The sequence below is a fragment of the Gopherus evgoodei genome, chromosome 2 (genome assembly GCF_007399415.2).
Source record: "Gopherus evgoodei ecotype Sinaloan lineage chromosome 2, rGopEvg1_v1.p, whole genome shotgun sequence".
NCBI lineage: Eukaryota > Metazoa > Chordata > Testudines > Testudinidae > Gopherus > Gopherus evgoodei.
The window spans coordinates 85233768-85247482 of record NC_044323.1 but is presented as its reverse complement, the minus strand read 5'-3'; the positions used below and the strand labels follow the sequence as shown (position 1 = coordinate 85247482).

General features: G+C 40.5%; 1 protein-coding gene across 6 annotated transcripts in view; it reads left to right on the top strand.

Annotated features, from left to right (window-relative positions):
* UBP1 (upstream binding protein 1) overlaps positions 1–13715 on the top strand; it is a 75496-nt gene that overhangs the window by 11175 nt on the left and 50606 nt on the right. For all 6 annotated transcript variants that reach the window (XR_003998870.1, XM_030551224.1, XM_030551222.1 and 3 more), the window contains exon 2: positions 8815–8966. Coding sequence is in view for 5 of the 6 variants with exons in the window: in XM_030551224.1 (XP_030407084.1) it covers positions 8815–8966 (152 nt within the window). In the remaining variant the exon portion in view is untranslated. The remainder of the gene's footprint in view (positions 1–8814; positions 8967–13715) is intronic.

Below are 13715 nucleotides of genomic sequence, written 5' to 3'. Positions count from 1 at the left end.
CCCGGCCCTGGATTTCCTGGCCAACCTCCAGACGGCGATTCTGGATTTCTTTTGGCCAGGAATGCACTGGGTCTCTGCAGGGGTCCTCCACCTGTCCCTGGAGGACGGGGGGCAGGGCCTGAAGTGTCTATGCACTCAGGTCCATGTCTTCCGCCTCCAGGCTCTGCAGAGGCTCCTGTGTGGTGCAGGTAGTCCAGCCTGGAGCATATTGGCGCACACCTTCCTCTGCCGCTTCCGAGGGCTCCGATACGACCGGCAGCTCTTTTACCTCCATCCGAGAGGTCTTCCCGGAGACCTCTCCGGGCTGCCGATCTTCTACCAAGACCTCCTCTGGACCTGGAAGCTCTTTTCAACGACCAGGTCCGTGGCGGCCACCATGGGGGTTGATTTCCTCCCAGAGCCCCTGCTATACAATCCCCAGCTTCGTGTGCAGGTGGCGGAGTCCCCCGCGGTGCGCCAGAAGCTGGCCTTGGCGGAAGTCACTAGGGTCGGAGACCTCCTGGACTACGACCGGGGAGACTGGCTGGAACCCCTGACACTCGTTCAGCGCATGGGGCTCTCCAGCCCTCGTACTCCCCAGCCCATACTTCAGGAGGTGAAGGCCGCTTTATAGCCCGCTGCTCGGGCCTACCTCGACTGGGTCCTACGAGAGGGCACGCCCCGCCCACCCTCCACCCCTGGCCCCATGGACATGTTTATCGGGCCCCTGCCCCATGGACCCAATCGGCCCCCTCACCCTTTCACTGCGAGCCAGCTGCACGATCTGCAGCCGGTTCTGTTCCAGACCACTCCAAGGAAACATCTGTACACGCTTGTGCTCCACACTCTTCACTACCTCATCCTCGTGTCCCGCCCCGATACCAACTGGCGGGACCTCCTGCCACCTCTCGAGGGTGAGAAGCCCTGGTGGGCCAGTTTATACTCTGCCTTGGTCCTGAGGCCTGCCAGGGATGTCAGTTGGCGGCTCCTTCACGGGGCCGTGAGCACGGGCGTGTACTTGGCGCGGTTCACCCCTGTCCCCAGCACCTGCCCTTTTTATGGCGTGAAAGAGACCCTGGCGCGCATTTATTTAGAGTGCACCAGATTGCAACCCCTTTTCCGGCTCCTCTCGAATATCTTATTGCGTTTTTGGTTGCACTTTCCCCTCACCTTTTTATCTATGCACTCCCCATCCGTGGCCCCACAAAGTTGTGGGATCTCCTTATCAACCTCCTCTTGGCCCTGGCCAAACTAGCCATTTATAATACCAGGGAGAGGAGGTTGGCCGACAGGATTTCCTGCGACTTGTGGGGCCTATTTCTGCTCCTCCGTCCATTCATGCATCTGGGTAGAGTTCCTGTGGGCAGCGTCCACTGGCTCCCTTGACGTCTTCAAGGAGCAGTGGGCGTTGTCCGGGGTTCTCTGCTCAGTGTCCTCATTAGGTTCCCTTTTGTTTAGCCCTATGACGTCACTCCCGATCCTGTTTTTTTCATTAGTTGTCCCACAAAATCATTTGGTATCACAGACCTGTGGATCCCCTTAGGCTGGGGGGAGGTCCTTTAGACATGGGTGGACTTTGCCTGCCCACCTCCTGGATGCCAATAGGACCAGACTCCTGTACCCCATTGGTCTGGGTCTGTGACAGCATCTATTACAGTCTACCCCTTGTCCTGATTTTTCACACTTACTGTCTGGTCACCCTAGTGGGAAGTGTAATGCATGCTAGTTAAACTGCTACTATTCAAAATTGTGTGTACCGTAGAGAAACTAAGGTTTTGTCCACTTTTGTAAATTTACCAAAACAGCTATTATGAAATAGTTACTTTGGAATAAACCCCATGTGCAGATCTTTATTCTAGAAGTGGATTAAGCTAAATCAGGAAAAAGTACTCGTATTCTGGAACAAGAGTCTTAAAACCAGAGCTTATACCAGAATAGTTATTTTGGTATATGCTGCAAAGAGTCCTGTGGCACCTTAATAGACTAACAGACGTTTAGGAGCATGAGCTTTCGTGGGTAAAAACCCACTGCATCGGATGCATGCTATTCTGGTATAGCTATTTCAGTATATTTCCAATTGTAGACAAGCCTTTAAAGGATCTGTTCACCTTGACTTTGCTGCATCTTGGGAAAGTTAGGAGTGGCCTTGGGGTTGGAACTGGATCTCTTGGAATTAAGAACCAAAACAAAGAATGGAGGTTTGGGAGCTGAAATTAACACAATCATTCTTTCACCCTGACAGTATCTGAGGAAGCTCCTTACAGTCTGGGGTGTTGGAGGTTTGTGGAACTTCAAAAATCATCTATTCCCTTGTTAAACGAGGCCTTGCAATTGAACAGGATCCATGGACACTAGCTGGCTAGAACTGTCAGTTCTGTTCCCCACTAATGGGGAGTGGGAGGGTGTGTGTGTGTGTGTGTGTGTGTGTGTGTGTGTGTATGAGAGAGAGAGTTTGGATCTCACAGTTGGGGTCCCCCCTCCCTTGCGGATTATGTTGGTGTCTGGCTGTTTATCTCATAGCTCTTTAGATGCCTAATAAACTTCTCAAGCTCTGCACTAACAAAGTAAAATATTTAGGTGAGTGATTCAGTACGTACTTCTCTTATATATTTGTGGATACTGTTACTTTTGACAGATCAAATTACTGTTTAATATAGTTCCCGTAACATTACATCATTTTCTAAACAAACTTGAATTTTTGTCCAGATTTCCTGTATAGTTACACACACCAAATTATCTAAGTCAGTGGATCTCAAGCTTGAGCAGCCCAAGGCCCCACATTTTGATTTAGAAATTTTCAGGGACCCCCCAGGCCCTGCCCCCATTCCCCCCCTTTTCTCACGGCTCCACCCCTGTCCCTCCTCTTCCCTGTTTCTTTCTGCACCCTTCTCCAGTGTACTCTGTCCCCGCGCCGCCGCTTCCTACCCAGTGCCTCCTGCGTGCCACTGAGCAGCTGTTCCCCAGTGTGCAGGAGGCACAGGGAGAAAGGGGATAGAATTGATCAGTGGGGTCCCTAGTTTGTGAAACACTTAAGTGATCATTGAGTTTTCCTCTTAATATTTTAAAAGTTCTGAGCTGCTTTTTTAACAATAAATCAAACAGCTTTTGCACTTCTTTTCTTTAAATATTATATTTTGTGTTTGGCTATTTTTTTCCACATACAAATATAAAGCGCAATTTATATATATATAACCTTATTTTTATTGTAGTAGATCCCGGAAGTCCTGCTCCAATTAGGATTACAGGTTTGTCATACTGGGTGCTGTGCAAAACATAGACACAATCCATGTCCTGCAGAACTTGCAATCTAAAAATTTATAGTATAAAAATGTCATACATAAAACCATATGCATTACATATTACAAATACTTTTTTAATAGAATGATAAATGTGTTTACATTTTTTGTACTGCTATAAATTTTTATTTATGGTAATGACCCCAATATTCTAGATCAGCGGTGTCCAACCTTTTCAGCCTAATGGCTGAATACATTTCTAAAAGGTCAAGGAGCCGTAGTTAGTAGTTCAAGACAGATTCTGTTGAACTTGCCTAGCTAGTTCCTATGCCTCCCTCCTTACAACCCATGATGAAAGGTGTGTGTGTGTGTGTAGCAGAGCAGCAGAGTGACTGTTGCATACTGCTTTTCAGTATCCCCCATGGCATTGATCCCATGATCATAACCAGCTGGCACAAGATGGGGCAGCCAAGTGGTTTCTGTAACCTGCGCTGAGATGGGCAGAGAACAAGGGATATGTAACTGGTGGCTGTTTCTCCGATTCTCCTTGCTCTTTTTCCTGGATTGCTGTGGGTTGTATGAGAACGGGGAGCCATCCTTTGCTAAGTGTTCTCCTTGGCTCAGGCTCATAGCCAGTTGACTTCCCATCCTGCTGTCTCTCAAGCTCCCGCAGCCTGTCAGGGAAGAAGACAGTGGAGTAGCCAGAGTTACTGTCCTCCTATAAAGCAGCAGGGGACTTTCTGAGCAGCTGCAAGAGGGAAGGGCCAGGGCTGCTTGCTCTGAGTGCTCCCAGCTCTCATCAGAGCTGTTCCTTGGGCTGCAGGGAAAGAAGCTTTGGGAGGATTTGGGGATGTGATGCTTTCTGCCTCCTTCTTGTAGTTATGTGGCTGATTCAAGCACTTACTTTAACATTGCAGAGCTTGGCTGCGGGAGCACAAGTTTTACCTTATCAAATACTCATTAATACATACAAATTGTGAGAAGTCACAATTTAGAGCCCCAAAGGCCACAAGTGACCTCTGGACCACAAACTGGATATCAGTGCACTGCATCCTACATAAAAAGTGATGCTTAAAAAGATCGTGTGATCTAAAACGAACAAAATTAAGAGCGGTCAGTTATAGAGTCACTTTTGATAATAAAATTCTTGATAAAATGATTTTTTTGTTTATATAAATATGACGACTCCCCAATTACTCTGTGGCCTTGGGAGCCAGTTGTTTTCTTCACAGAGGAAGTAGTTCAGAAAGGATTTGTATTTGGAAAGGGAGGTGACCTTGTGGACCAGGCAAGGAAGACGTTTCCAGGTGTAGGGCTGGCATAGAAGAAAATAGAGGTCACTGTGAGAAGGATGTGAAGACAAAATTGTCTGAAGCATAAAGTTGGGCATTGTTTGCTTGAAGCAGATATTCAGGCTCTTTGGAGCTCAGCCATTCTGATTTTCTCCACTGGAGAATAGGCACATTAATAAAAAGTGATGATATATATAAAAACTTCCACATTTTTAAGGTGGTAAAATGTTGCACTCAGAAGTTAGAAGATGTCAGAATTAAGGTTGCCTGTAAGAGGAGTTTTTTCTTGGCAAAAAGTAGAGATTATGACTGCCACCTGTGCCAGAAGTGTAAAGAGTCCAGGGTGGTTAAATCTATGCTTTTTTTTTTTTTAATCAGACTTTTTTGTTTACATAAATATATTTTTATTTAAAAAAAAACCTGCTTAAAATTAAATTCTAAGTTTTGACTTAGATGCTAAATTTACTGTAATGTATAAATAAAAATGTTGATATTAAGATGATAAATCTAGAAGAGAATAATGAAGTGAACCTGAAGCCTATAATAGATGAGTGTGTAGTGCCTGTTTGATGCATCTTCTCGTCAAACATTTACATACTCTAGGAATAAAGCAAATTTTTAAAATTGTAAAATACTTCTGTGAGTCACTTTGCTTCAGCTTCACTGAAGACAGGAGGAGGATCAAAACTAATTCTCCATGATGCAAGATGGAATTCAGAGGATGACTATTGTGAGCTGTTTGTTAAAAACTTGCCTATGCTGATGAAAACTTGTGAAGAAAAGCAGGACAAAATAGATGGAACTATGGCAGCCAAAAGTAATCAACATAAGACTGAAGAGAAGTGTAGAAGACATGCTAAATATACTGAAACCTGTTTCTATAACTTTGGACAAATTGCTTTATTGTTAATGGTGTTGAAGTTTGGAAAGACCTTCAAGCAACACTGCGGGATAGCCAACAACAAATTTAAATGTTTCAGTCAGTGAGCAAGCAGATGGAGCAAGCGTTTATACCATCTAATTTTCTTGCTAGTATGCACAACGCAAAGTACCAGGATAGATGCCTAACAGCCAGAGAGGAAGATACTGTGATAGACGTGGACATCTTCTAGTCATCCATCAATCACGCCATCCATAACAAATTCCCAGGATGGAAGGGACCCGTGCTCAAGCAGTACACGTTTACTGCTGAAGTTCTAAATCATATCTAGAAATACACTGTATCCTGGTTAGCATAAAACTTAAGTGTAAAGTTAGTTAAATATAAATTGCAAAGCAACATGTGGTTTACTGGTCTTCTATGAAGTTATGGGTTCTTTAAATGTGGGCATGGTTTCCAACCCCCATTCTGCTTTAAATAAAACCTGTGGGAATATTCAGTCTTAAAAATCATGAGTGGTAAATAGCATTGCTTCCTCAATTATTGTGGAGAAAAATTTGAATAGCAGTTAGTCTTAAAGGCGATTTGTAAAGCTTAACTGAATTCATGCATGGATGTATACTGAATGCCACCACTAACCAGAGTATGGAAGGCTTATGCAAGGAAATAAATTTAATTTTACCTTGGAGAGGCTGGGGGGAGAAGAAACTTCCTTCCAAGTATCTTCTGTGTTTTGTTTTTAAAGCTAAGCTATTAACCTACACCTGTACTGTCTGGCTGCTGGAGGCATTCAGTTTATATTTTCTGGGTTTAACTAAATTTTGGCTTGATTTATACAGTTCACTTTTCATTGTTTAGAAGCTCTTTGCCACTGGTAAGCATTGGTCCCTGGATTCTGACATTGTCAGCACCAAATGCCAGATTCTCTGGCTTCTGAAAATTCCTCAGCACAAAAAACAATGTAGTATATATCGAATTTTAAATAGTTGCTAATTGATATATCTCAAACAGTCATATATTGTTAGTATTGCAGGTAGAAAAAAAGATGTTTAAATGATGGTAACTATCTACTGGAACAAATAACTGAAAGTGTGGTGGATTTTCCATCACTTGAAATCTTTAAAACAAAATTGTCTTTTTAAAAAAGTAGCTGTAGCTTAATCAGAAGTTATGGGTTTGTTGTAAGAATTATGGCGTAAATTTCTGTGACTTATGTTATGCAGCAGATCAGACTAGATTATCATAAATGGGCCCTTCTGGCCTTCAGCATATTTGAAATAATACATCTTTTCCTGAAAGGTACTTTCCACTGTATGTAGACCATGTGTATGTGAGCAATATTTTAACAATGGCACAAGTTGCTACCTTGCAACAATATTTTTTTAAGTATGTCACCTCTAGATTCTAAAATTATCTGAACTTTTTCCAGTTCCGAGTGTGAGGTTACAGTTACCTAGGTATTGTTATTTTTGCCTTCCATTTCCTCTCAAAAGGATTACATGGCTTATGGAATATCCTTGGGGATTGTTGGGCAGATGGCATGTTTCCATGTGGCTTCAGCTTTTAAACAAATGGTCTAAAGAAACCTTGAGTTAAACGTTTTCCATTACAGTAGAACCTCAAAGTTACAAACACCTTTGGATACGGAGGTTGTTTGCAACTCTGAACAAAATGTTGCAGCATTTATTTAAAAAAAATTTACAACTGAACATTGATTTAATACAGCTTTGAAACTTTACTGTGCAGAAGAAAAAATGCTGCTTTCCTCTTTTTTTTTTTTTTTTTAGTACTTTGTGTTTAACACAGTACAGTACTGTATTTGCTTTCTTTTGTTTCTGCTGTTGCCTGATTATGAACTTCCGGTTCCGAATGAGGTGTGTGTGGTTGACTAGTCAGTTTGTAATTCTGAGGTTCTGCTGTATTTCCTGTCATTACTTTCTATTCCTTTTCTTTGTCTGGGAAAGGCTTCATATACCTGGAGCTGGCTGTTTTAGACAAGAGTCAGCAGAATTTACTAAACACTTAAGTGAAAATACATGCTTGGTAGCTGCATCCATACTGAAGGTGGCCTGATGAGTAGGAAGATTCACCTCCTAGATGTATCTTAAGTGACTGCCAACAACCTTTGTTCATAAACATGGGCAGAACAGGAGCCTTCAGTTGGATTCTTTTGTATTTTCTTAGCTGTATTGTCTGTGATTACCACACAAGCAAGGTAAATCATCTTACCAATTTAGTGTACGTAGTGTATGTACAGTAAAGCAAGTAAAGCAGGCCATGAACTTGATGTTAACTTTGAAGCTTGGCACCCTAACTTCCTCCAATAATCCTTCTTACTTTCTTTGATCTGCTGAAGTTTAACTCATGACTTGTCCCTTTAAACCTTGTCTATGCAGTACTTCTAATAGAACCTCCAGGAACTTGTTTACAGCCTGCTTCCAATTTATAATGTAGGTAGTTTCTGTTTGTGTCTGTCTGTTTGGCAGTAATTTCACCTTTCATTAGGAAAAGGACTGTTGGTTTAGGTGCTTGAGATGAGTTGCATTGTAGGTGCTGTGACAAAACTCTTCTTACTGCAACTATAATGGCTTTAGACATTTGAGCTTGGAGTTATTTCACTCTAGGAGTGTGAACCTATAAGCAATATATCACATAGAACTATTCAAGTAGGTATATCTCTTAACCTTGCTTCCCAGATGGAGAAACTGAAGCAGAGCAGTCCAGTAACTTCAGAAGGTCAAAGTATATTAGTGGGAGATGAAAGAATAGAAACCATGTCTCGTGACTCCTTCTCCAGTTCTAGACATAGTCTTATCTGCATTGGTAGTTTTGGGAAAACTTTCTGTGTCTTGCTTCCACCTGTCCAGCTCCACCAGAGTATGGAACTAGCAGATCTCATCCTTCTGTACTACCCAATTTTATTCGTACATTGGAAGGGGAAGACAAGTTTTTTTCCACTTTATTAGCTCTCTGTAGTTTCTTAACTTTGAATGATCTAGTCAGTGAACTGAACTAGTTAAATGAACAGCAATGAAGAAAACATTCTCTCTGAACCTGCACAAGAGGCTACTGCTGTCAAAAGCTGATTTAGCTCTTCAGCTAACTCTGGTTTCTGGGGCTTGGCCAGTAACTTTGACCAATTGAGTGGTTTGACTTCCTTTAAAACTTTGCAGCAGACATGTACTGCTTAATATTTTTTAATTTTAATTTAAATAGATTATAGTAACCTATGCTAAGGCCCAATCTATTTTTAATTTAAACAAAATCTGATTTAAATATATTTCTGATTTTTTTTAATTAATTTTTATCCACTCAGCTCTTTTAAAATATTTTTCCTGAGGTGGTGGTGGTGGTTGTGATTTTGCCTTTGTTTTGTAAGATAAATGGATGCTTCTTTCAGACTGACGTTGTGGGATTTTTGTTTCAGTGATGTTTTGGCACTGCCAATCTTCAAGCAGGAAGATTCCAGCCTTCCACCAGAGAGTGAGACCAAACATCCACCGTTTCAATATGTTATGTGTGCTGCAACATCTCCAGCAGTCAAATTGCATGATGAAACTCTTACTTATTTGAACCAAGGTTAGTATGTCTTCTGCATATGTTGTTTACCATGAATGTAGCTTAATGAATGTTGGGATGCTGAAAAGTATAGGGATGAAAAATAGGTGTAGTATCTTCATCTTTAGAATTTCCATGTGAAAATGAAAGACCAAGCGTGCTGGGGGAGGTTTCTGTTTACAGCTTATAGCTTTGGCTGTCAATTTCAGTGACCTCTAGCAATGCTTATGGTATTCCTCTTATGGCTTTCCTGACCGTCATATATGCCAGTATGTCCGACTCTCATGACATAGGTCCATTTCAGAACTATAACATAGTCTAAGAGCAACATGTAAATATGCATGTTTTAAATTTAAAAAAAAAGCATTACATCATATTTGCTTTTATCTACATATTCCTTGATAGTTAAATACAAATTGCTTGAATTTACCAACAATAAAAACCAACGGTTGGATCATTTCATTGGTCTGCAGTTATATGATGAAAGTGGTCTGGGACTGTATTTTAATCACTTTTGTAATGACATAACTAAAAAGTTACAGAATATAACAGCATGTCTAATGTTAAAGTTGACTTCTGATATCAGTGGGAGCTGGTGGGTGCTTAACACTGTAGAAAATGAGGTAGGTAGGCATCTAACTACAGGCACTCAATTATGAAAATCTTGACCTTGATGTCACAGATATCTGACTTGGCATTCTGTGCTCCTGCTTGTGGAGGGATACGTAAGCAAATCTTCATTAGATGAGTAACTCTCAAGACAGCACAGGATGCTACTAAAACAAGGCTTTAGTGACTGCTACATAGGGATCAGATAGGACTTACCGCTACCGATCCGATTTTAATGTTCTGTTCCCACACATTAGCTTCCTAGGAAGTCTCCTTCTACCTTAAACTTAAAGTCCAAGCACTAGACCACTGGGACAATCTAAGAACAGGTAAGAAGAGGTGATAACAAAATGTATCATGAAGCTTCAGCGCTGGGGGCAGAGGAGTTAGAGAAGCCAGCATACATGCAGAGGGTAGTAACTAAACTTCCAAAAGGTTAAAGTGCACCAAAACTGTGAATTAATCTTTTAGGTAGTATTCTGCAAAAGTATTTTAGTAGCTACAAAGCAGTAGGAGCACCTAAAGCCAGAGAAATCTAAAAAATTAATATTAATTTAAGTTTAAAGGCAAAGGGAATCCTTCTGGGCAGGGAATGTGTAGGGATAGAAAAAATGCCACTACTGAGAGGATCCTCTGCAGGTGTTGGAAAAAGATACTGAAATTATTTTGCTTCAAGGAAAACAAAGGTCAAGCTTACTTGTATGTAATTAACTAGAAAATCAAGCTTAAAAGATCTGTTACTGTACTAGTGTGAAAGTGAAGTGTTTGTTATTTCACCTTTTAAAGGATACTGTCTAAATTTTTTGTACCTGCGGGTAGCACTCAAAATGAATATAAATAGATTTGGTATAGGTGGGATACATCACAATTTTTTTTCTTCATGCATTTGATAACATTTTATATATAATATGTTTAATTGTGTCCCCTTTATAGCTGATCAGTTTCTTTTTGTGGATTTTCTCCCAACAATAAAGGAAAGAGACATTATTTTTAAGAGTATGAAAATGTGACTTTTAAATGCCCCCAAATGGGGAAGGAGACACATGAACAGATGTTACTATATGAAACTAATTTTAATTAAAATTGAAAAAATTCACTAGACGTTAAGGTGGTGTCCTTTTTAAATATAGTTGGTTAGGTTAGTTACTTGGCTGATGTTTTTAATGTGTGTTTTTGTTTTTTTGAGATAATTCAAAGGTTAAAATAACAATGTAGGTTACTGTCAAGTCTTGGAAAGCTATTTATGACTAACGTATATTTGAAAGGTAAATTCTGAATGTTCTATCTGTGCAAATATTTACAAAGTAACACATAAAGGTAGTTGTCCTTGCAGCCCTTAAGTACTTTACTGTCTGTGTCACTTACAGGAAGCCAGTTAGATTACTTGTCATGCAACTCTTGCCATTTTATCTAGTAGCCTATGATGGAAAGATCTTCTAGGAAAGTCCTTTCCACTAAACTTCACCAGTCAGTAGGCAAACTTGGGAAGTTTTTCTCTTGCTGAGTTTAAGGGAAGAAATGTTGCCATAGTAGGTAAGTTAAAAATAAAACACATAAGCTAGGGGTTCTCAAACTATGGTCCGCAGGCTCCATTCAGGTGGTCCGCGGATAGTTCCCTTTAAGGTGCATGCCTGGGCAGGCGCACGTGAGAGAATGACGGGCCCACCTCCTAAGTAGTGGAGCTGCGCAGGAGTGGCTCCATCAATTAGGTGCCTGGACCCTGGAGAAGACACACATGTAAGGTGAGGTGGTGGCCTTGTGAGGGGAATAGAGGGTAGGTGGGAGGGGGCAGTGGGGTGAGAAGAAAGGGGTGGGGGAAATTGGGGATGTGCAGGGCTGTGGCGGCCAGAGAAAAAGGCAACTTTCCCTAGCTCCAGGGCTGCGGCTGCCAGGGAGAGATGGCCCTCCTTCCCAGCCTCAGCTCTGTGGTGGGGAGTGAGCCCCCTCCTACCCAGCCTCAGCTCAGGGGTGCCACAGCAGGGGAGAGGGGGCACATCCATTGCATTAGAAAGGTAAGACTACTGATATTAAAATATGAGTTGTGTGCTTTTATTTGTAGAACAAAAAAGTTAATTATTATGAAGTTTTGTTTTTTTTAAATATAACGCTTTTATCCAACGTGTTTTACAATAGTTCCTAACAGTGCAAACAACATTTGGAAAGATCATTAAGTGGTCTCCCAAGACCCTCAGAAATTTTCAAGTGGTCTGTGGAAAAAAATGTTTGACAACCACTGATCTAAGCCATTAGCAGTCTACTAATACCTTATGCTTTTTGCTGCAAGAAGGTAGCCTTTTTCATTTTATTATTTTCACATCATATGATGGTTTGGTGCTAATTGTTTTGATTTGAGGAAAAGGCAAGGAGGGTTTGTTTTCTTTCCAATGATATTCCCATTTGTTTGCTGTTTGTTGTTTTTTGCAGTTTTGGTCCAATGTTCTGCATCAACTGATACAGGCTGTAAATCAGCGAACAGATTGTCAGAGTTCAGCATTTCTATATAAATAAAAATGTCTGACTTTTATTTTTGCCATTCACTGATACCAACCTTCTGTGTTTGTATGTGAGGCAGTTTTACTCATACTAAATTCTTCTGTGTAGTGAGTTTATCTTTTTATGCCATCTATTAAAATTATTTAAAAGGGATAACAGAACAGCCAAGCGGGGTTAGGAAGTTTCCTTTAGTGTGAGGTTTAAGTAAACTATTCATTTTATTCCTGCAGCTTTAGGAAAATATGAAGGTAAATTGTTCTGAATGGTGAATCACGTTCACAATATCTTTTAAGTTCAAAAGTTATTCCCTCCTCCCCTCAAGTTCGTCCCTTCACAAACCCTTTTTAGTGTACCAAAAGTTATCCTTTCATGACCTTTCTAGTTGGCTGTTAAAAGACCTTGATAAATGCAGTAAATTTATTTTGAAACCTTAATTGAAGTGAGTGACAGATACAAACACCACTGTGCTCCTCCTTGTTGTCCTTTTTTTGATATTTGCCTTCATCCCCTGCTCCAGTTCTTGTCCCTGCTATGTCTGTTAGTTGATCGTAGTGCTTGTGTGAGGACATGTTTAATTTCAACAGCACAATCTCATGCTACTTAAAGTTAGATGGAAATGTATTAACTGTCTGAGGCCCAGAATCCATGTATGCAGACTGTACCTACATTTAATACTGGCATGATGACAGATATTATCTTCAGATTTCCACATGAATAACGTCACTGTGTATCTCATCTTGTGGCACTTTTATTTATAACCTACTCTTTCTATATTTGTTTTAAGCACCTTGAGAGTAATAGCAGTTTTTACGTGATTGAATAAAGACCATAATATATTCTCTGCTTACATAATATATTATGTAAGAGGTCTGACTACAAATATTTTAAGGCCAGAAGGGAGCACTGTGATGGAGTAGGATACGTGAGTACTGCATGTATTTGTTTTGGGCCTTCCAAGATGGAAGGGGTCATTTATAATCAAGAAGGATTTAACTGAAATAAATGCTTCTAAAAAAATATTTTACATGTAAGTACATTGTCTGGGCTCTAAGTACTGAATGTGAAAGGGAATTTATGTAGGCCCATCCCATCTGAGTCTTTTGAATTGCATTTCCCTCATCAGTATCTCAGTGAGGAATATATGTAATTATTTTATGAATAGTTCAGGAAAATACCTAAATTTATTATAACAGCAATGGGCAATATTATGATGGCGGACTGTGTTGTGCTAGATGTTTCACAAGCTTAGTAGGTATGAGGTCCTTGCCCTAAAGAGCTTAGTCTAAGAAAAATATAAATTGTTGCAGCATTGTGTAATTTTGTAAATAGCTTTGTTAGCTAGTCATACATTTCTTTTGATCCTCTAGGCTAGTGTTTTGGAATCCAAATGTTTAAAGTTATTTGTCTTTATAAACACTTGATTAAAGTTTCTGAGATAGACCAACCACTAATTGAAAGGGTTCAGACAAAACTTCCTCCTATGGAAAAATTATTCCATAATTGTCCATTGCAGTGTTCTTACCAGATGCTTCAAAGGAAAATGTACTGGCCACAGTCAGTGTTTCAGTATTTGACTACATGATCTGATTTTTCTTTGTAACAACATTCAAGCACCAAAAGCTTTGCTTCTGGACTACTTTGGAGTAAATGTAGTAAGATTTAATGTTT